At 38.4% G+C, this 21828-nt stretch overlaps 1 protein-coding gene across 3 annotated transcripts in view; it reads right to left on the bottom strand.

Annotated features, from left to right (window-relative positions):
* The window catches only part of LOC121318221 (cortactin-binding protein 2-like), a 49506-nt gene that overhangs the window by 15976 nt on the left and 11702 nt on the right, over window positions 1-21828 (bottom strand). For 2 of the 3 annotated variants that reach the window (XR_005950584.1, XM_041254666.1), the window contains exons 3-8: window positions 16970-17194; window positions 9012-10578; window positions 5425-5628; window positions 2509-2608; window positions 1929-2079; window positions 334-588 (exon numbers count right to left, since the gene is read on the bottom strand). Coding sequence is in view for 2 of the 3 variants with exons in the window: in XM_041254666.1 (XP_041110600.1) it covers window positions 334-588; window positions 1929-2079; window positions 2509-2608; window positions 5425-5628; window positions 9012-10578; window positions 16970-17194 (2502 nt within the window). In the remaining variant the exon portion in view is untranslated. The remainder of the gene's footprint in view (window positions 1-333; window positions 589-1928; window positions 2080-2508; window positions 2609-5424; window positions 5629-9011; window positions 10579-16969; window positions 17195-21828) is intronic. The other variant, XM_041254667.1, reaches the window with a different exon arrangement.

The following is a 21828-nucleotide window of genomic DNA, read 5'->3' as shown; positions in this document are numbered from 1 at the left end:
AACCCTTGTATAAGATCAATTTATTGCTTTAAGGCTGGGAGTGTGTGATAAGTGTGTTGAAGACGCAAAAGCAAGGCAGTGTTCATCCTGTAGTGCGTGACAGACAAACAATTAGCGAAAAATGGTCTCCATTTTTTGAATGAGGACCCAAAAGGGGCCCTAGACAAAAGTGCTTTATTATGGTAATAAATATGAATGCTCTAAATCTATTTGGTAGTTTATTTTCTTAGAACATACAGGTCTTCACAACATCATTTAAAAAAAAAAAAAAAAACCCACAAGACTAAACCCTCAATCTCTTTGCTGCTTTTTAATACACCGCTGCTGACAGACCTTAAAGCCCTTGGAAGCTGCTATGTGGGCAGCCGTCCAGCCCTCTTTGTCATCATGGTTGATAAGGCTAGTGAGTAGCATGGACTCCTCTCCTTGAGAACGGATGGTCTCCAAGTAGCTGGAGTCGGAAGAATCGGACCCTGATTCGGATTCATTGGCAAACCTTCTGTCTCCAGATACTTCATAATACATGAGGAGCTTCAGACAGTTGACATGACCAGCATGAACAGCTGCATGAACTGGTGTCCAGCCATCCTAAAAAAAAAACAAACAACAAAGAAAGCAGTTAAAAAAAAAAAAAAAAGAAAATAAAAATGATATCCAAAAATTCAGATTATCCATAATGAAACTAAGGAAATACTTTAAACACGGCAAACACAATCATTAAAACAAAACAAAATGAAAAACTATTTGTATGCATTAGCAACTATAAAATGTGCAATACAAAAGAATAGCAACAGACATAAAAAAACACCAATAACTACAGTATTTCAGAAAACAGTCATGAGATGAGATGCAATGAAACAATACATACATCTCCTCCCTCACCTCGCACCACAGTGTTTTTAAGGATTTAGCAGTCCTCGGATTAAACACTAATTGCTGTACCCAACATTTCCTTCCTTTGCATAAATCCGTTCCAAGCTAGCTTTGTAATTCTGAAATATCTCATTCTGAGCAGGCTGGCTCACAAAGAGTCTCACAGATGTCTTCAGTTTTAAAAAAAATTTATATAAATTAACTTTAGCTCTGGATTTTAAAATGCACCGCAATCATGTTTATTACAATGGATAGACCCTTGAGACAGGTAGAAGGATGAACTCCATTCAACAAAACAGTCCATCCTGAATCTGTTCCACAGATTTTGCACAGTAGACTACTATATGCTCTTTGACCCTATTAGTACTGAAGAGTGAAACAGTTAATTTGACTACTGGTTTACCCCCTTTGCAGGCTTGCTTCTGTAGTGAATTTGAAATACCACAAAATCCTTCTTAATATTGTCTAAAATACCTACATGTACAATGCGCCTACATTTTTTTAAAACAAGAAAAATACACTTTTCAAACTATAATAAAATAAAATATTTCAACAATGACTTGCAAAAGAAATATCTGCCAAAGATAACTGGTTGTCATGGAAACACAATGGTTCCACTATTATTGGAAATCCCCCCAACCCCTCCAAACTATGTCAAAATGTGTTTGACAATTTTACTAGCTTTGATTTCAAGCCTCATTTTAAATGACTGACATACTAGCAATATATCAGGCCCACATCAATACCTTTATTTATTGGGGAACATTTAGATACAGCACAGCAGAATGGTACATACTGTAACTCATACATTTAAATAAATATACCCTTCTCTAGAACCAAATGCCATTTAAAATAACTTAATGTGTGGCTATGATTAAATCTTCATTTATGATGCATTTTTAAAGCCAAGCCAATAAAATAGATTTGGCTTGGCACCGACTCAAACTAACAAATACCTTGTGGGTTAACACAAACTTTTAGCAGCCCCAGAACATTAGAATCAATAAGAAGATATGGATTAAGAGTCGCCCCCCACTGTTGTAGTATTGACTTACAGTGGTCGTTACAGTTCGATCTGCCCCAGCGGTCAGCAGGACTCTAATACAGTCGTAGTTTCCATTGGCACAAGCCAAATGAAGGGGTGTCTGTCCTCCTGAACCAGCACGGTTAACATTAGCTTTGTCGGTTATTAACAGCTCAGTGCACCTATTGGAGGATGAAGCAGTCATTATTGCTGAAATGAGGAAGCTGGGCTCTATTTAATAAAAAATAATACAGTAATAATAACAACAACAATAGCAATACTAATATTCAATGAGATGGTAGCACAGGGTACTGTAGATCAACAAGAGTAATGTAAGTAATCTGTTAACAAAAAAGTATTTGATGTGCAACAAGGAGACCTAGACATGGCCTAACAACGGTACAGAAGGTGGTACAAAAAAAGTGGGAAGATCCATCTGCATAAACCGATGCAGCAATCTGAATGAAGTTGACTTCACAGACTCACAATATGTAACACAAACACCAACTCAAATTTTTTGCTGGCAAGAGTTACATGAATAAAAAGTGAAACCAGGAGACAAACAAAAGTTTTTAACAAGACTCTAAATATTCAATAGAAGTTTATCCAACCTGAAATGCCCATTTGCAGCAGCTATATGTATTGGTGTAAATCCATGTTTATCAGGAACATCAACTGGTGCTCCTTTATTCAGCAGCAGCGCAACACAGTCTATAAAAATAAAAAATAAAATAGATATCAAAATATACACATATTAGACCAGAAAATAAAACTATTGGTGTATTTATTATTTCTCTCACCCTCTCTCATGTATTAGTTTCAACAAAGACCAAAAACACCAGGTTCAATACACTAATTGATATAGCTAGAGGCACAGTATCCTTATGACCTTATGTTAAAACAAAATCTCCACCATTGTCCTAACTGGGGGCACACTCACATAGTATTTTTGTTTAATGCTAACTTGCTATCTAAGAAGCAAAAATCAAACCAATATATATCCTTCTTGGTTACAGTGTCTATTGCGGTCTGTTTTCTATACTCTCAAATTCTCAATTTCAGGAGGATTTAAAACTAAAAGCCCCCTCCAAAATAGAAAAAAAATTAAAAAACAAAAAACAACAACAAAAAAAAAGTACAGAGCAGTGGGCAAGCAGATATAATTTTTTAAATCTGAAAATTGGTTTATTAGACAGATTACACCAATTACATAATATGCTTCTGCCCACATTCCTTCAATTGCTTCTCTACACAAAACAATTAGTTACATAATAAAATGCACTTAAAATCAAACAATGCTTAATCATAAATCCAATTAATATTCAAGTTCTGTTTTTTTTAATTTCTACAGTATTTGACTTTTGGTTTTAAACTATTTCTCATATCTTACTTTGCTCCATTATCATGACTTTTGTGTCAGAAACTTAAAAAACAAATATAAAATAAAATAGAAATATCATACTGTGAGTGGAAGACAAATCTGAACAGGTAGGAGTACATGAACATGAATACAAATGTAGCTATCTCTGTGCTGTCCTGCTGTCAGAATTGGATGTCTCAGAATTACCTTAAATTCAATTCAGGTTTTACTTTTTGGTCACCTTGGCACGGCTCTCTCGTTGTTATTCCTTTTGATGGTTGACAGAGCTCCTGCTTCAAATGCCAGGAATCTGTTATTTTCAATCCAGCTTTTTACGTTCAATAAACTAAGATTTATTTTTGGCACCTCAGAAATATAACCAGGTTGAGGCCCATGCTTTCCCAAGCTGATACTGAGACATGAATTCACACTTTTGTACCTCTAGGCTTGACTATTGTAATTCCTTGATTGCTGGTCTCCTATATGCCTCATTGAATTGGTTGGTACACATTTCCCCACTTTTTAGATTACTACATTGGCTTCCTGTGAAGCAGTATATTGATTTTAAAATGTTGCTCCTCACAGGGCTATTCATGAATGTGTCCGTGCATGTTACTTATTCCCTACAAAACGGCTGGTACTTTGAGATCTCTATGGTGACCTCCAATTCCTCCTAATTCCAAAAACTTGATTTAAAACATTTCTTCCACAGCTTTGTCTTTGAAATACTTGCAGATTCCAAATTGAAGTATAGACAACAAGCAATACACCACGAGATCTTCAACAGAAGGGGGACCAGCGATAACATTTCTAGTGTCAGTATGAACAAGAGCTCCAATGTAGCAAAACAAGGAGACAATGGATTATGATGAAGGACAACAGTTTATAATATAAAACACCCTGCAAACATGCAGGTAATCTGTATAATTTAATGTTACTCAGCCTTACTTTCTGCCTTTGGTCCAGCCATATGTCCTTGGATACATATTTAAGTCTTTTAGCATGAGAGAAGGGTGAGCATAGAGCAATGCAGGCATCAGTGCACTGTGAACAGCAGCATGACAGATTTCAGTATGTATAAAATGCAGGCTACTCACAAGAATGCATTCAAGTGCATGAGAAATAATGCAACCATACAGACTATCCGGGCGAGAAGGGCACTAGTCAGGGAGGCGACCAAGAGGCCTACGGCAACTCTAAAGGAGTTACAGTCTTCCACGGCTGAGCTGGGAGACACTGTGCATTCGGCAACAACAGCCCGGGTGCTTCACAAAACTGGCCTTTATGGGAGAGTGGCAAAAAGAAACCCATTGTTGAAAAAAACTCACATGAAATCCCAGCTTGTTTGCCAGAAGGCATGTGGGAGACTCCGAGACCAAGTGGAAGAAGATTCTATCGTCTGATGAGACAAAAATAATGCTTTTTGGCCTCAACGCTAAGCGCTATGTTTGGCGCAAGCCTAACACCGCACATCATCCTGAGAACACCATCCCTACCGTGAAGCATTGTTGTGGCAGCATCATGCTATGGGGATGCTTCTCTGAGTCAGGGCCTGGAAAGCTTGTGAAGATAGAGGGCAAAATGGATGCAGCAAATTACAGAGAAATCCTGGAGGAAAACCTGCTGAAGTCTGAAAGAGAACTGGGACTTGGGAGACGATTCATCTTCCAGCAGGACAATGACCCCAAACATACAGCCAAAGCCACAATGGAGTGGCTTAAAAACAAAAAGGTTAATGTCCTGGAGTGGCCCAGTCAAAGCCCGGACCTCAATCCAATTGAGAATATGTGGAAAGAGTTGAAAATTGCTGTTCACCAAAGGTCCCCATCCAACTTGACGGAGCTTGAGCAATTTTGCAAAGAAGAATCACTGCCACCTAATATTCCCCACTCACACACAAACCCTTTCACCCTGACACATCTCCCTTTACAGGAATTCCTACAAATATTATAAGTAAAAATATGTCCTTTCTTCTGAGGAATATGCTTTCACGTTGATTGTCGGATCCTCCCTATGGCTTCAAAACCACACCACCACAGACCTTGCAATACAGACATCTGGGTGAAAGAAAGTTCAAAGCCAGAGGTAGTTGGGCAAAGTTTCAATACTGACATTTAGCTGATGTACTTCTGTGATCATAAAACCAACAAAACATTTCTGGAGTTACCTGTGTGTCCACATTTAGCAGCAGAATACAAGGCAGAATTTCCATCTTCATCAAGGTGACTAATATCCAATCGGTCTTCGTTAAGCAGCATTGACAATAAAGTGACATTTCCCTGGGTAGCAGCTTGGTGGAGAAGGGTGGGCCTGCCAGCCAGGGGGACAGGACCACCACAGGTTAGCGAGGGGACTAGGGAGGGAGACCAGCCTGTGGTGAGTTAAAGTGACAACATTTACAGGGAGGTAAGTGAGAAACAACAGAAGCTTAATATATTAACAAACGGTAACCTGCTTTCCACATTTTAAACTGCCATATGGATACTCCGTGGATATTCAGCCTCAGAGGGTATGACTCTGTTCTTGCAATTGGACTACTTTAGTTTCTAAGAATAGGAATCTAAAAAAAATAATGAAGTGTATTAGAATCAGGTGAAAATATAATCCCACCACTGTGACTCTTATGTATCCATATGAAAAGAGATCAGTATCTAAAGGCTACGGTCATTAGCAAAAAATTCTACTGCTCTACAAAAGAACTAGTTTTCTATTGTGGGTGTGTTTTTAGCTTTTAGTGTATATTACCCCTTTCTCAATTACAATGCACTTCTATTGTGTATTGTGTTAGGATATTCATCCCATCATAAATATACCATAGAAATGTTCTACAATATACCTGCCATCACTTGGAAAGCCAGAACAAATTCACATGTATATACAATAGTATAGATGAATTAAAAAAAAAAGTAATCAATTCTAAAACATATGCAGATTCTGGCATATATGTAATCCATCTCTAGCCTGTGTGTTGTGGAATGCAGGTATAATGATTTCAAAAACAGCTTTCATTACGACAAATAGCTCAATTATACGGTTATAAAATTAGTTGTATTATTAATTTATTTCACAAAATATTAAATCTCAAAGTGGATTCTCCAAGCCTTGTCTCATTTCTATATGGATGTTAAAAATAAAACATTACAGAAACCAAAAAGAACTGCGTGTTCTCTACAAACTGGAGGGGGCCCTTTATTTTTGTTATTAAGCTGCATCTGGTTTATAAAAAGTTAAAAATAGTAAAGATAGTAAACCTGAGAGATTCCACATTAGTCCTACAAAAAGGGTTAATGTTAGTACTGCATATAAACAGCTGTAACCTCACATTTTTACTGAATCCAGGAAAATACAACGATGTTATTATTTTAATGAACAAGGTCTTAGGTAATTAGGTGTTTTTGGCAATATTATTTTGTTTTTTTGGAAGAGAGTTTGTTAAGTGCATGGAGTTTGCAACGCAACATATGGAAGGCCCTGTGTACCCTTCCTTGTTCAAAGGACTGGAAAAGGAGAAAAAAAAATTAAATAAATACAAGTTGAAGAAACAGTTTATATTGTATATCTAAAATTACTATGTATATCTAAAATTACTTTTATTTAATATTTCAGATCAAGATTTTCCCTGTATACTCCATTGTAAATCAGATGTATGAACATAGCTTACAATTCCTTACAACCAAGTTCCCCTTTAAAGCAGGGGAACAAAACCTTCTTTATACATAACCACACTAGTGTACCTGTAGCCAAAATCCAACAGCTTTTCATAATAATCACATTAACACAATGGATTATCATCTAGTGCACTAACTTTCTGAACTATGATCAAAGAATAACAATAATGTAAAATACGTGTCAGTTCAGATTCCCTCCCGATTATGGAGGGCCATGCAATTAACTAAAACTTAACCATAATTGCAAACTATCCAGCATGCATAGCCAATCAAAGCATAAAAATGAATGGTGCTTGTAAGCGCAGCTGCAGTGGACTGTGTATTGTACAGACACTACCCAAGCTTGTTTCATGTTTCCCAAGGCTATGGTGGAAAGTACTAATAACAGGCACAAGGCAAGTTTACTTACAATCTTTTGTGAAAATATCAAATTCACCTTTTTTTAATTTTTTTTTTTATCCCATCCACACAATTACTGTTTAGATATCTACACCTGAAAGTACCTAGTGAATATTCAGTAAATTCAAATATAGATGCATTTTTACAACAGTGTTCTGAAGCAGACCAATATACTTTGTCATTTACAACAACAGGGCAAAGTGTCCAAGCTAATTACATTTAAAATAGCACTATCCATCTTTTATATGCATTCCCAGGCCAATATTAAATATAAACTTTAAATAGGCTGTTTTTTTTTTTTTTTTTTTTTTTTTTTTTAAAGATTTGTGCCATTTCAAGCAGGACATTTTTTGTTTTGTGTGATTAATTAATTAATTAAATTAATAAAATGTGTTGATATATATATATATTCATATTAAAAAGCAACAAACCTTGAACATTAACATTTATTTTATACTCTGGAGTATGGCTTAATATTACATTTCTATATCCTGTTATTACTGTGGCGTAATCTTCATTTCCACCAGTATAGTACACCATTATCATCAAGATGTGTGAATATGTGGTCTGGCAGACATCTGGTCTGGTTGAACTATGAAGTATTTGTAAATTATATACACTAACACATTATCCCTTTCTAAAAAAAAAAAAAACACACCACTTGGATTTTTTTTTTTTTTTATACAGAACATTTTTGCTTAAAAAGAAACAAATTAATTAACACCATGCTGCAAACTAAGGTCAGTGTCTGAGGTTGAACAATTTCATGAAGTACAGTAGTAAGTGCACAGTACAGAGTCAGTCATCACAGATTCAACAGTTAGTGAAAACACAGCATTCGTTAAGGCTTGCACAACATGCAGTGATAAAGGGCAAAGGGAGAACACAGCTTCTGGCATCAGCTTCAGAGAGTAGTGCTTGTTACTTGTAGAACCCATCCTTTCACTCTCCTGTAAAGTAGCACATCAGCAGTCACTGATACATGAGCAATACTTAATTCATTCTTTTTATCTTTAATAAAAAAAAAAAAAATATATATATATATATATATATATATATATATATATATAATATATATATATATATATATATATATATCTTAGTATGCTTAGTGAGAGAACGGAATTTTGTGGAAGCAGAAAGACAAAAGTTCCCGAAAGGGAATGAAACGGAAGGTATGCATAAAGAAAGCACTTTCAGAACTCTACAGCCACGCAATTCTGTTGACTTTTTCCCCCTTTCAGTGCAACCTAAGAAAAGGCCCCTATGAATATGTTCTGTTTTTGTTTTTTTAAAAAGCCAATACAATAAATGATTTTACTGAAGGTTACCGATTGCTTGTGAAAGGTGCAGCACCTCTATCCAACAACACTGTATTTCTCGTATTTCTTTTCTTCTACCAGTCTACAAAATGACACTGGTAGTTTTACTGCCACAAGAACTGATATGGCCTCTTCGAATGTCCCAGTTTTCAAATCTTAGCTACATGCAGTTGTTGAAAAGCACACAAACCATCAAAAGCCAACTTTGCAAGAGTAAAATTATAGGTGAACATCTTGGATGATCCAGTGTCAACAAGAAAACTAGATAGAGACTGGGTGGAGGAACTAAATACAGAGAAACAAAGGTTCTTTGACTTGAAAAACTGCACCTTCTGGAGAACTAATTTGATAGCATGTTTCAATACCTTTACCTGAGGCTGTTACCAGTAGGCTGTCTGTCTCACAGGGTCTACAGGATGAAGGACTAACAGGGTTTATGGAGGAGCTACAGGCAATGGCGGTGGAGGAGGAGGGAATGGCAAGGGGACACCCTGAGCATGCGGACTGGTGCGGCCCTTGGGAGAGGGAGGGCCAGGCACCCACCTGAGATGTGGCCAAGGCTGGGATAGGGATGCCCACTCCTGCCCCCGAGATATCAACGGCTGGTTTGGGTGGTACCTGAGGCGATGTGGGTTTGATTAGAATCTCCTCATTTATTAAGCGCATTCCTTGAAGTGATCCGGAAAGAGGGGGCACTGGTTTGGAGGGAATTCCCTGCCCAGTATTAGGGGATCGGTTACCATCAGTCACCACTTTTATAAGTGGGTGTGGAGGAGAGGGGGTCTGTGATAGGCCAGGTTTTTTGGGCGGTATAGGTGGTGGATTCCCTCTGTCAACTCTCACCACTGTGGGAGACTTTAAGCCAATTTGTGGATGGCCTATTCGGCCAGGGAAAGGTCCTCCTTCGGAAGCAGAATGGGGTAAACCAGGCCTCAAAGTAGCAGTCTGTGGGCTTGTAAACCTTGAAAGAACTTGTGTGACTGTGTGGCGGGCTTGCTGCTTGGCAGCCAAGTTGTCACGGTTTGTGGGTGACAAATCTCTGGATGGGGGGCTTTGGGTGGTAGTTCCATTTTGCTCGTGCTCAGTTGGAGAAGCTTGAAACTTGAAGCGCGCAGCCTGGACTCTGGGACTCAGGCCTGTCTGCAAAGTGGTGGAGTTAGCAGGTGAATGTAAACTGTGCATGGTAGGTGGGTTGACTTGGTGCTCTGGTGGTCCACCACCTGAAGATCCATTCTCAATCTGTGCTGTCACCACTGAATTGTAGTGGGAAGAACCTCTGTCATGTTTGGCTAACACTGCATTTCCTGCTAAGCCCAATTTTGGATTTCCACCACTGGTGTAATTCGTAGTGGAAGCTTTTACAGGTATGGGAGACTTCTTCAAACCATCAATACTGTGCTCTTCAGCTAGTGGTATGTCTGTTTGGCAAGCGGTTGTCCTCAAATTTAGTTTATCTGTTCCGACGCCGATGGACATCAAGCATTTGGTTTTGCTTGGTAGTTTGGCAGGGACACTTAGTTTACTTGGCTTTTCAGATCTGAGCTGCTCCACTTCCTTCTTCAGGTTCTCACTCTCTAGCTTCAGGTCTCCTGCACGCATTTCCTCACGACTCAGCTTGGCCCGCAGCTGCTCCCGTTCCGTGTCGAACTCAGAGAGATGCTTCTCCATCTGCGCCTCCATCTGCTGACCCTTCTGCCTCTCGGCTGAAAGCTCCTCCTCCAGCCGGCTTGTCGCCTTGGCCTCCTCCTCCAGTTTGGCCGAAAGGTCATCGAACTTCTGGCTCTCCTCAACCACCTTGGCAGCCAGTTGCTTACATTCCTTCACCAGCATCGTGACGATGTGTTTGTTCTTTTCACGCTCGTCCTTCACCTGGGCCGACAGCTTCTTGTGTTCCTGCTCCAGGCTTTGTAACTGGGCCTTCTCCATCTCCAGCTAAAAAAAAAAAGTTCATATAAAATACATTAAGTATGTTTTTAGAGACCCCCCCCCCCCCACCCCCCTTTTTTATGTTTTTAACCCAATGCTGAAACAAACACACAAAAATGCAGGCTTATCTAAAAGAATGCAAGTGAAAAAATGTCATAAAGACAATTATGACGTGGTACAAGACAACGTGGAACAAGACAATGGCTTAGCTGGTTCAATAAATGGCTCAAATTTATATTTTCTGTTTCTAAATGGCACATATATTGATTTCAGGATGACTGGGTGTGAACTGCTCCCTGGGGCAAGAACTGCAGAACACAAGGTTCTCCCTGTGATTCAATCATAATGGCTGTGTGGGTGAACCCAGCAGCTGCTTCAGCTTCGTCTCTCTCTTTGCAGTAATGCTATTAGGCATCCACGTAGAGTTCTAGGGGTGGAATAAATATTGCTTTTATGCACCAAAACAATAAGCACATATAAGCTAAAACAAACAAGATTATAGGAAACTTGTTGACCTACATAGGATAATTGAATATCTCACTGCCACTGAATTTAATTTCTCACTGTCAACCCCCCCCCCCCCCCCCCCGGGATTAATGGTAATGAATGCTTTACATTGACTGGGTGCATCTGAGGGGTGGAATTTCTAAATACCTACAGAATAAAAAAAGTTGCCTTTAATTAATTTAATTAGATATGATAGGATGATGTGCAAACTACAAATCTACAAAGAGCAAACCGCTGTTGTGTGGATATATTGCAACTGCAACAGAAATTTAGATTGGCTCTGCTGTTAAGATTAAAGGGAGAAACCAACCAAGGAAAGAGAAACCCCTATCATAAATGAAAAAAAAAAAATCTAAAATGATCAATTCTACAAAAGTAAAATGTACAAAATAAATGACCTTATGAAATCTCATTGGGAGAGCGAAAATGAATAAAGTAAATCATTACAGCTGGTGTAGTGGTACTGACCATGGAGTGTTGAATAAGATTGCTCATAAAGGTCACTTTTAAAAGGAGTTATCTTAACAGTGAGAAAAGGATTTGTATATACAGTACACTACCTCAACTACAAATGCCATCTTCAATAGTGTATTCCTTATCACTGGAGAATAAATGAATATCCCGATCTAGGATTGTTATGATGTTTATTGTATTATATTTAAATAGTGACAAAGTTTGACTTTTTGCACTGCACTAATGGAGGGTCATAGTCAGTAATCTTACACATCTGATAGAGGGGGTGTACAGGGTTTCTCCTGTGTTCATAGAGTCTACTGATTTCTGTACACATGTCCACCTTCATATTCATTAAACCCAGAGCAAGGTATACATACACAAAATAGTAACTTGACCTGAAGATAGTTAACAATGTTTACCTACTAAATATTCTATGAAGCCAAATAGTCACTTTACTAATAAGGTTCTATTAAAATCCCTGGCCGTGTTACACCTCAATTACAAATGGTCAATGACTGTAGTCACTCCACAGCAGACAAATGTTCTCTGCAATAAGTGTGGTGTCACCTTTCAGTCAAGTGATGACCAGTAGTGGTTTTATGCACATGCAACCCATGCAATTGCATGAAGCCTTGAGGCAGCAAGGGGACCTCAGTTGTCGTGCCTTAATTACTATAAAAAAAAGCTTATATTCACGTAGAGTCTGCACCAGAATGAAGGACTCATTTTTACCGTTCCTTTTATATATAAGCCACAAGCCATAAACAGAGAAAAAAACAACATGTAGGAGTTTAAAGCCAGTTTATGTCAGTATTTGCCTCGTAATCATATAACCCACGATTTAAGCCAAAAACTGCAAGACATTTAAAAATTAACAAATTTCAGTGCTGCAAACTTGAGGGGACTACAAGTATAAGTGTGTCACATGCGTACTGTGTGTTTGAATGATCCTGAAAACAAATACAAATAAAATGTTTCCAGCCAACGCATCGCCCTCGCCTCTTGCAATGGTCGACTACAGGAGAAATTTCCTGGGCTGCCATAACATCAGTATTGCCTTGTGTCTGCTATTGACTATGCCCATCACAGTACTGTCAGGTGAAGAACATGAAATCAAAAAATATTTACTTTCTACAATGTCGCAGGAACGTTTCACTGAACTCGGGCAGATATCGATCGTGCACCAAATTTGCATAAAACTGGATTATTCAATTAGAATTGCACTTTTCCACTGTGAAAGCATGAAAGGTTCTAACTGAGTGTTTTTTTTGTGTGTATAGGGAATAGGGGAAACAGAATCAAGCTTTTTATCGGGCCACCACGGGACAAACGCTAATCACCTTATTTATTCTTTAAAGCCCAGTCATTTTGTTGGTTTCACTTTTAGATTGGTGTTTGGTCTCCAAGACAACTATTTGCATTTTCTCACTTATCACCATAACAACTAGCTGCATGTATATATTTTTAAATCCAAATGAATTCCATCAAGGGTCTTGATATCTCCAATCTCTCAGTCTCAGATACCTCTCTCTCTGACCATTTCTTAATCTTCCTACACCTTCAGCTACTACTGATGCTGTCATTTCCTTTCATCCCAAAAATCTGCTAAATCCAATTATACTCTCGGAATGTATCTCTTCTTCCCCTCTGACTGGTACTCTCCTGTCTTCGGTCGATGATGCGGTAACCCTCTACAATGCCACCCTTACTCAGATCAGACACATTTGCCCCGCTTACAACCAGAACAGTGAAGAAATATCGCAACTGTCCATGTTATACCCTCAAACTTCTAATGCTTAAGTCTGCCTGCTGCAATTCTGAGCGCAAATGGAGGTCGTCTGGACTAACAGTTCACAGAGATTTCTGGTCCGATCAGCTCGGTAGCTACACGTGTGCGCTTGCTGCTGCCAGGGTGAAATACTTCTCAGAAATCATATCCATGAGACACAGTAAACCAAATATTCTCTTCAAAACCACTGATCAAATCCTGCATTCGGCCATCGATACATCCATCTCCCATTCATCCTCCTCTCTTACCTGCCATGATTTCTCCTCTTTCGGAACAAAATCAGCACCATTTATTCTATGCTTTCCTGACACAAACCCAGTAGAGTACTTGACCACCTTGACTCCCCTCTGATTGCCCCACCTGCTCTCTCTTCCTTCTCTCCTCTCTCCATTACTGATGTCTCCAGCCTACTGTTGAATCGACTGCCACAAGCCCCTTGGACCGACCCCTGGCCAACAAATCCCGTCCGTCTCTGATCTTGCTCCTCTCATATTGCACTCTCTCAACCTGTCCCTGGATTCAGGCTTGCTTCCTGCTGCCCTCAAGTGCTCAAAAACCCTCCCTTGACCCAGCTGTTTTATGTAACTTCTGTCCCACATCCAATCTTCCTTTTCTCCAAAAACTACTGAAAGGGCTGTAGCCAACCAGCTGAGGAAACATCACACAGACAACAATCTACTTGAATCTCTGCAGACTGGCTTCCGTCTGCATCACAGTACTGAAACTGTTCTACTCCGGATTGTAAATGATCATCTGCTTAATGCTGATGCTCACTCTGTCCTTGTCCTCCTTGACCTAACTGCTGCTTTTGATACCACAGATCATAGCATTCTTCTTGACCGCCTTCAAAAGTATGCTGGGATCTCTGGAACCTGTCCCTCCTGGCTGTCCTCTTCCCTATCTGGACACATGCAGTCTATTTTCTATGATGGAAGCAGTGGTGATGCAAACCCAGTGACCTGCGATGTCTCTGAAGACATTTGGGTCTCTTCAACATCTACATGCTTCCCTTGGGTTACCTCATCTGCCAACATAAGCCTCATGTTTCACTCCTATGCAGATGACACCGAGCTCTACCTAAAATAAGACCCTGGATGTCCCTCTGCTATGGTCCGGGCTTCAGCTTGCATCCAAGACAACGAGGCCTGGGTGTCTGCAAATTTTCTTCAGCTCACCACCAACAAATCTGAAATTTTTCTAGTAGGATCAAAAACTCTACTCAAGAATCTCAATATTGCTGCCTTGAACCTCGGAAACTGCCTGCTGCTGCCTTCCCTCACTGTATGACGCCTTGGTGTACTTCTGGATAGTAACCTCTCCTTTGATGCCCAAATCTCCTCTGTAGTCAAATCCTCCTTCTACCACCTCCAAAACATCTCAAAAGTCCGACTCTACCTTTCCCTTCCAGATTCAGAGATACTCTGTCATGCATTCATCTCCTCTCGACTATTGCGGCTCTCTCTCTTTTGTCACGTGCCATAAACTGCAGCTGGTTCAAAATGCTGCTGCTTGGATCCTTACCAGATGTAAGAAGCTTCATCACATTACCCTGTCTTGTCCAGCTGCACTGGCTACCTGTAAAGTTCAGGATTACTTTCAAAATTATCCTACTTGCCTACAAGCCCTTTCATCACACGGGTCCAGAGTATCTTTCCAACCTGCTGACCCACTATGTCCCTGCACGCAAGCTGAGGTCCTCTGACTCTGGCTTGCTTGTTCTACCCAAGCAAAAGTGCACCACACTAATGGCTCTGACTCTGGAACTCTCTCCCAGTTTTAGTGCATGTAACTCCTACAGTCGCTTGCTTCAAATCAACTCTCAATACCCACTTGTTCTCTCTTGCTTTCAATGCTCTTTAAGCCTGATATACGTTGTTAGCTGTTGTCTAAATTGCTATTTCAGGTTTTTCACTCCATCTTATTTGTATGATTCTATATCACACATGCATCCACAATGTTTAGAATTCACATCCTAGCCTTGTATTTAATGCATTATGCCTGTATTTAATGTATTTGCATAGTTTTTTTACTATTTATATTTCATGTACTATGCCCTGTATTTCACTGTATTTAATGTATTGTGCATTGTTCCTCACTATCTTGAAAAGTGCTTAGGGATGGTGGTCCACTATGAAAAGACAAAATATAAAAAATATTGATTAACTGATTGATCATTCAATTCACCATTATTAGGCAAGTGGCTCTTCATTCCAAAAGAGATGCTATTTCAGTACAGAACAGGGGTCCATGAATCTTTGTAAAGATACAAGCCAATCATGGTGAGGCTTCACAGCTGCTCCAACCTATTCAATATCTCTTATGTTAGTAAGGAAATACATGCCGCTAGCAGTTTTGTCCAGGTCCATGAAATATTCAGCATGTATTTCAGTCCAAGCTATGAAATGTCCACACACCGTTAGGCACTGTTAAGAGGAAATTAAAGCAGCAGTTGTGCACAGAGAACTTCCCGTTACATTTTACTGAATCTCCAATTCAAACTCTTATTTTTTAAAGGAAAGAGAATAAAACTTTGTTAAAAAAGGACTTGGGTGAAGAGAGTGCTCCAGCTGGTTGAACAAGATTCAAAGCAGTGCTGTTTGACATTACAACATGGGCTTTAAAAATCATACCCTGGGCAACACCAAGGATAAGCAATCAGTGGGGCTCCCCACTTAAAGCTCAGATCACTACACTTCATATTGTAGAACAGGCATATTTAGCGCTACTGTTTATTCAGACCATTAAGAAATAAGTGCAACTCTGTTAACGGTATGCAAGCTGTGTACAGTGTCTGCGCTTAACTGCGTTACAGGTATAGAAGCAACGTACAACACCTGAGCTTAACTGCGTTACAGGTATAGAAGCAACGTACAACACCTGAGCTTAACTGCGTTACAGGTATAGAAGCAACGTACAACACCTGAGCTTAACTGCGTTACAGGTATAGAAGCAACGTACAACACCTGAGCTTAACTGCGTTACAGGTATAGAAGCAACGTACAACACCTGAGCTTAACTGCGTTACAGGTATAGAAGCAACGTACAACACCTGAGCTTAACTGCGTTACAGGTATAGAAGCAACACCTGAGCTTAACTGCGTTACAGGTATAGAAGCAACACCTGAGCTTAACTGCGTTACAGGTATAGAAGCAACACCTGAGCTTAACTGCGTTACAGGTATAGAAGCAACACCTGAGCTTAACTGCGTTACAGGTATAGAAGCAACACCTGAGCTTAACTGTTGGCAATAATCACTGCACTGCAGTGAATTTGTTTTGAAATAGGAACAGAATGAGTGGGTAACCATAGATATATTAAAGTCAGTGCTTGGATGAACATGCACTTAGTTGAATATCCTTTCAAAATTCAAATGGATATTCAAACAGTATTTACCTTTGACCTGCTGTATAAGTCTGTCTGCTGAATACAGCAAATCTCTGCAATGTGAGGCTAGGAAAGTGTTGACAATGTGATTGACAGGCAGTTCAGTCAATTTAGGGATTTTTCTGAGGAGTGGGGAGTTACAATATAGAAAGGGGGATACACATATATTGTCGTAACTCATGAAAATAAAAACAATATGTTGTAGAAGAGGGCCAACAAGCAAACAAATCAGTAAACACCAAGGCTTGATTTAGCATTACTTTTTTTTGCCTGCTTTCAGCAGCGGCAAGCTGCGCTGACATTCGTTCCTGCATTTTCCTGCAGTGGGCCATGACTGCCTCCAGGATTGACAAGGGGCTGATGCACATGGGCCTCTTCTCCTTCTCTCCTCCACCTGCTTCATAGTCACGCTGCAGAGCCAGGAAGGGGTCAGTGATGTTGAAACGCCCGTATCGTTCCTGGATAAACACATCCTTCCTACGAGCCTGCAACAGTAACACAAAACCACATTATTCTCTTGTATGCAATTCATGATTTATTATATGGCATGCAGGCAGGCTGGCTGCTTCCCAAAACTTGCTTACTAGTCACAGCAGGGCTTTGGAAAATGCTTCTGTACAACCGTATTACACATTTGAGGCCTACTTTATTTTGATTCAGCTTTTGGCTCCAGTGTTTTGCTGATGTGCGCTACTTTACAAGCCACCTGATGTATGAGCTAGCTAGCTTGCTATATATATATATATATATATATATATATATATATATATATATATATATATATATATATATATATATATAGTATCACAATCATTTAGTTTGGGACGACAAAAGTGTATTTAAATTCTAACACGTTTAAGATTGTTGCAATAGCTAGTAATAGTTCAATTACTAATAAAAAAAAATACAAAAATAAAACAGTTAAAAGGAACAATAAGTTGGTATAAGCATGGTATAAAAAAACTCATTCAGACAAATCCAATGTTTTAAAGACACCTCTGATAAATACATTGGCTTTTAAATATATCACTTTCCAATTTTCATATTCCTGCCATCACTAGCCTTTGCCTTGTAATAGTGTAAAATCTGACAAATTTCCAGTGTAAACATAAGGGTGTATTCCAACTACATTAAATTTAATACCTATTAAGTGGACTGTATTTTCATTCTCTCCCTCTCTCTCTCTCTCTCTCTCTCTCTCTCTCTCTCTCTCTCATACATGCACACACACAGTATCATAAACACAACAGTGCCTCAACAAAATCTTTACCTGTTAATAGCACAAGCCTGTTTGAATTTCGTACTACCTGCATGTGTGATTTAGGCACTTTCTGCTGGCATTCAGGCTTTCACCATATTACTTTTAAATAGGCATTTTTCTTTTCAGAATTTCTGAAACTGTTTGCCTTGTGATTTTATCTTGGCTTTGGTAAACATTCAGCTTTTTCGATAAGCTAACTTCCAGTTGTGGGAACATTTACACATTTATTTGCTGTTCAACAACATTTTACTACCACCATTTTTCTTTTATGTCACACACCCCATCAACAGCATGTATACTACTGGCCAATTGTACAGCACACTTCACACAATATGTAATGCGTGACCTGTATGCAACATGCAGATATTTGTGAAAGCTGATCTTAATAAAATAATAATAATAATAATAATAATAATAATAATAATAATAATAATAATAATAATAATTTACGCAGTGCAAAATCAATGCCAGAAGCCATTTATGTTCATTTCAAGAAATTAATTTCAATCTTGTGAGAGGTCTATTATGCATTATTGTCCTTGGCCGAGCTCCATAAATCAGGAAAAAACAAACATAATAAATGCACAGTAAGTGAAAGATTATAGTCAAAACATAAATATGACTGAATAATAAATAATAACATCTTGTTATATAACCTTTGTACAAATATGTAAAACATGCACTGAAAAACTATTAAGAATATTTGTGTCTCATAACATCATAACAGATATATGTATCTCCATGTTTTTATTCACAGACTTACAACTGTTTAATTAAAACTTAACTGTTTAATTCTACAAAATTGTATCCAAATCAGATAATCGAAAACAGTTTTCTGTTTTCTGTTTTTTGTGACCTTGACCTGGAGGTTAAAAGTTTCCTCAAAATCCTTGCATTTTGTCTACCTGTATGACAATGACCTCTCTAACCTACTGAGCATCATTTTAGTATTAGCTCCATGCTTTGCAGGCTACAGATAAATAAAAATTACACAGTTCAGCTGCCAGCCTTTATGGAAGCAAATCACCCTTTTCCTGGAAATGGTGCATTTCACAATAGAAGGAAAAGAGATCTGTATCTGTAGATACAGTATAGATTAGCACATTACTAGGATTCTCCTAAGCACTCGAATAGTAAGCCTGGTGCAAGCTCATATTTGATTTGTCAGCACTCCAAGACAGATACTAACTGGAAAAAAAAAGGTTAACTTGTGTTCTGCTACAAGACAGGAACAAACTGAAAAAAAGGTGTCCCAATTTTCTCCTTTTGTGGGAGTGGAAATTGTTTTGCCATTTAAACTAGCGTAGGTTTCTGATTCATGGACACCTGCCATTTTCCTCCAGGCTTTGTAAATCCCATGCCCCTAATCATTGACTCTCCACCCCCCCAACACTTTGACTTAAACTAGTCTTGCTGCTATATGAAAAACAATGTTAAGAGGTCAGATGGTTTGTTCCAGCTACAAGCAGCCAGTGGGAAACCGCAAATAATAATTTGTTCATGGACCTCAGTAGCACAAACAGATTATTATAATATATATATTAAAAGCAGCATGTGATCTTTTCAGGCTGAGCTTCAGCCACAGACACTAAATGTTCTCTGTCAACATCATTTCCTCCAACATGAATTACCTAAAAATATATGAAATATTAAGTTTATATTAACAATAACAGCCAATTTTTAAATCAAAGGGATTTTTTTTTATACAAAAGGTACACAACTTTGTACAACATAGTTATCCAGACAGATGGTCATTATTTATATTCAGCCCTCCCTCCCAAAGCTTATCTGAATTTCATATTTCACAGCTGTCAGATTAGTGACTGGATGACAATTTCCTCTCATGACTGAAACAAAACCTACCAAAAACCATAAACAAGAAAATACTTTATCCTACCTGAAGCATGTTTTTTAAATAGAACAGAGACTGATTGGATTATAGAGGAAGGTGTTGGAAATAAGTTAATCTCAGCAATGAGTGCAGTTATCCAGAAAAGGTGCTACAGTTTAAAAAACATATAAAAAAAATTGTGATGGCAATTTTCACAGCAAAGTTTCTGAGCAGACCCATCTAGATCCATGACATATTTTTCTAAAATTCAAACTTAACATCAAGTCAAAAGGCAAAATGGCTATGGCTAAACATCTTATGAAGAACTTGCATTCCAAACTGTTTTAAATGGATTTGAAAGTTAAACACAGAATACAATGTTGGAATCTGTGAAACAATCGTCACCTTTACTTTTCCAGCACAGTGTTTAAAGCTACACATGGCAGATTACTATAACCCGGTAACCTCAGAAACTGCTAATTAAGAGCCTGTAGTACAAACATGCTGCCTCATAAAAGGTTGCCAAGGTGTCTAACGAAGTGGCATTATCCATTGTGTATTACCACAGCAGGCAAACGCAAAATAAGACGTGACACCTAAGTTGGTGGGAACTTTGTTCCAAAACACTGCTCCAAGAGTGTGTAGCGTGTAGTAAAACCGGGTAAACGTTAATTAGCAACACAATAGAAAAACAACTGGAGGCAGCAGTTGTGTATTGGGGCAACCAAAGTACAGAACATGCAATAAACTATTCAGATTACAAATGTTCCTAGTACTCTATGTTAGGGCTTTTTGGTCCATATTCACTATTGAAGCAACAACTCACAAGTTATTTAAACCAAATGCAGCTGGACCTGAAGGCACCATGACCACCTGACTACTTATTAAAAGGTCAGACTCTCTATTGTGCTTTGTGTAAAATCTCTGAAGAACACAGGGTGCTTTTCAATTAGATTAACAAAGTAAAGCCTTTGTAGGGATTACACTTCCTCTGGAACCCTTGCAACATTTGCTTTCTCATTGTGCTCTACCAGGCCAGTGTTCACTTCTAGTATTTAATAAAATACTCTTCTGAAACCCTCCTGAGATTGCTTTTTCAATTAGAATACGCTTTTGTCTGGAGAGAGAGAATTTCTCCATTCCCTCAGTTTCTTTGAGGTGACCTAGCTATAGGCCCATTTGTTATCACTGTCACACTTTCGAGTACAACACATAAATGAATTGGTTTTTAAAATTCAAATCAATCTAGATACCAATCCTGTTGAAAATATATTGCACTTGTATAGATAATTCATTGGGAGAACATTTATTTTAGTATTTAAAAATGTTTTCCAATTCAGATTTTTTCATTCCCTATACTGTTCTTTACTGGGGGTGTCAAAAAGATTATTCATTCAGAGTTCTCTGCGAGTTCAGAATGTTACATGAGGGATCGTACTGTATACAAACACTACAGCCTATTTTTACACTCAATCATAACTTACAGCAGTAGTCAAAAAAAAAAAAAAAAAAAAAAAAAAAATTATATTATATATATATATATATATATATATATATATATATATATATATATATATATATATATATATATACACACACACACACACACACACACATACTCAAAACTGTTTGTAGAGAAGTCTTTATCAATGTCTTCATACTACAGTGAGTTGGATGAAATGGTCAGCAATTAGACAATTCAGCAGTAGTGTCACCCCCACGGAGGAAATCCAACTGTATGCTGGCAGCTAGGCAGTCCCATTAGAGATTGCAGAGTTCTGTAATAAAATGCAGTGTAGCCATCTGGTATCTCTGAGCTCTTAGCAACACTTCTGAAACACCACACCAGCGGGTAAGTTACTGAGCATATTTAGAATAAAGGAGATCCCTGTGAAATGCAGCCACATGTCATTTGTGTGTCCTTTTCAATTTGTTCTTGTTTTTCCAGTTATTTTTGTAGTATTGTATTTTTCTAAAAAAAAACCCACAAAAAACAAAAAAAAAACCCATTGTTTTAGCCTTATCAT

This window comes from Polyodon spathula, chromosome 7 (genome assembly GCF_017654505.1).
Source record: "Polyodon spathula isolate WHYD16114869_AA chromosome 7, ASM1765450v1, whole genome shotgun sequence".
NCBI classification, from domain to species: domain Eukaryota; kingdom Metazoa; phylum Chordata; class Actinopteri; order Acipenseriformes; family Polyodontidae; genus Polyodon; species Polyodon spathula.
This window is presented reverse-complemented; position numbering and strand designations above follow the sequence as displayed.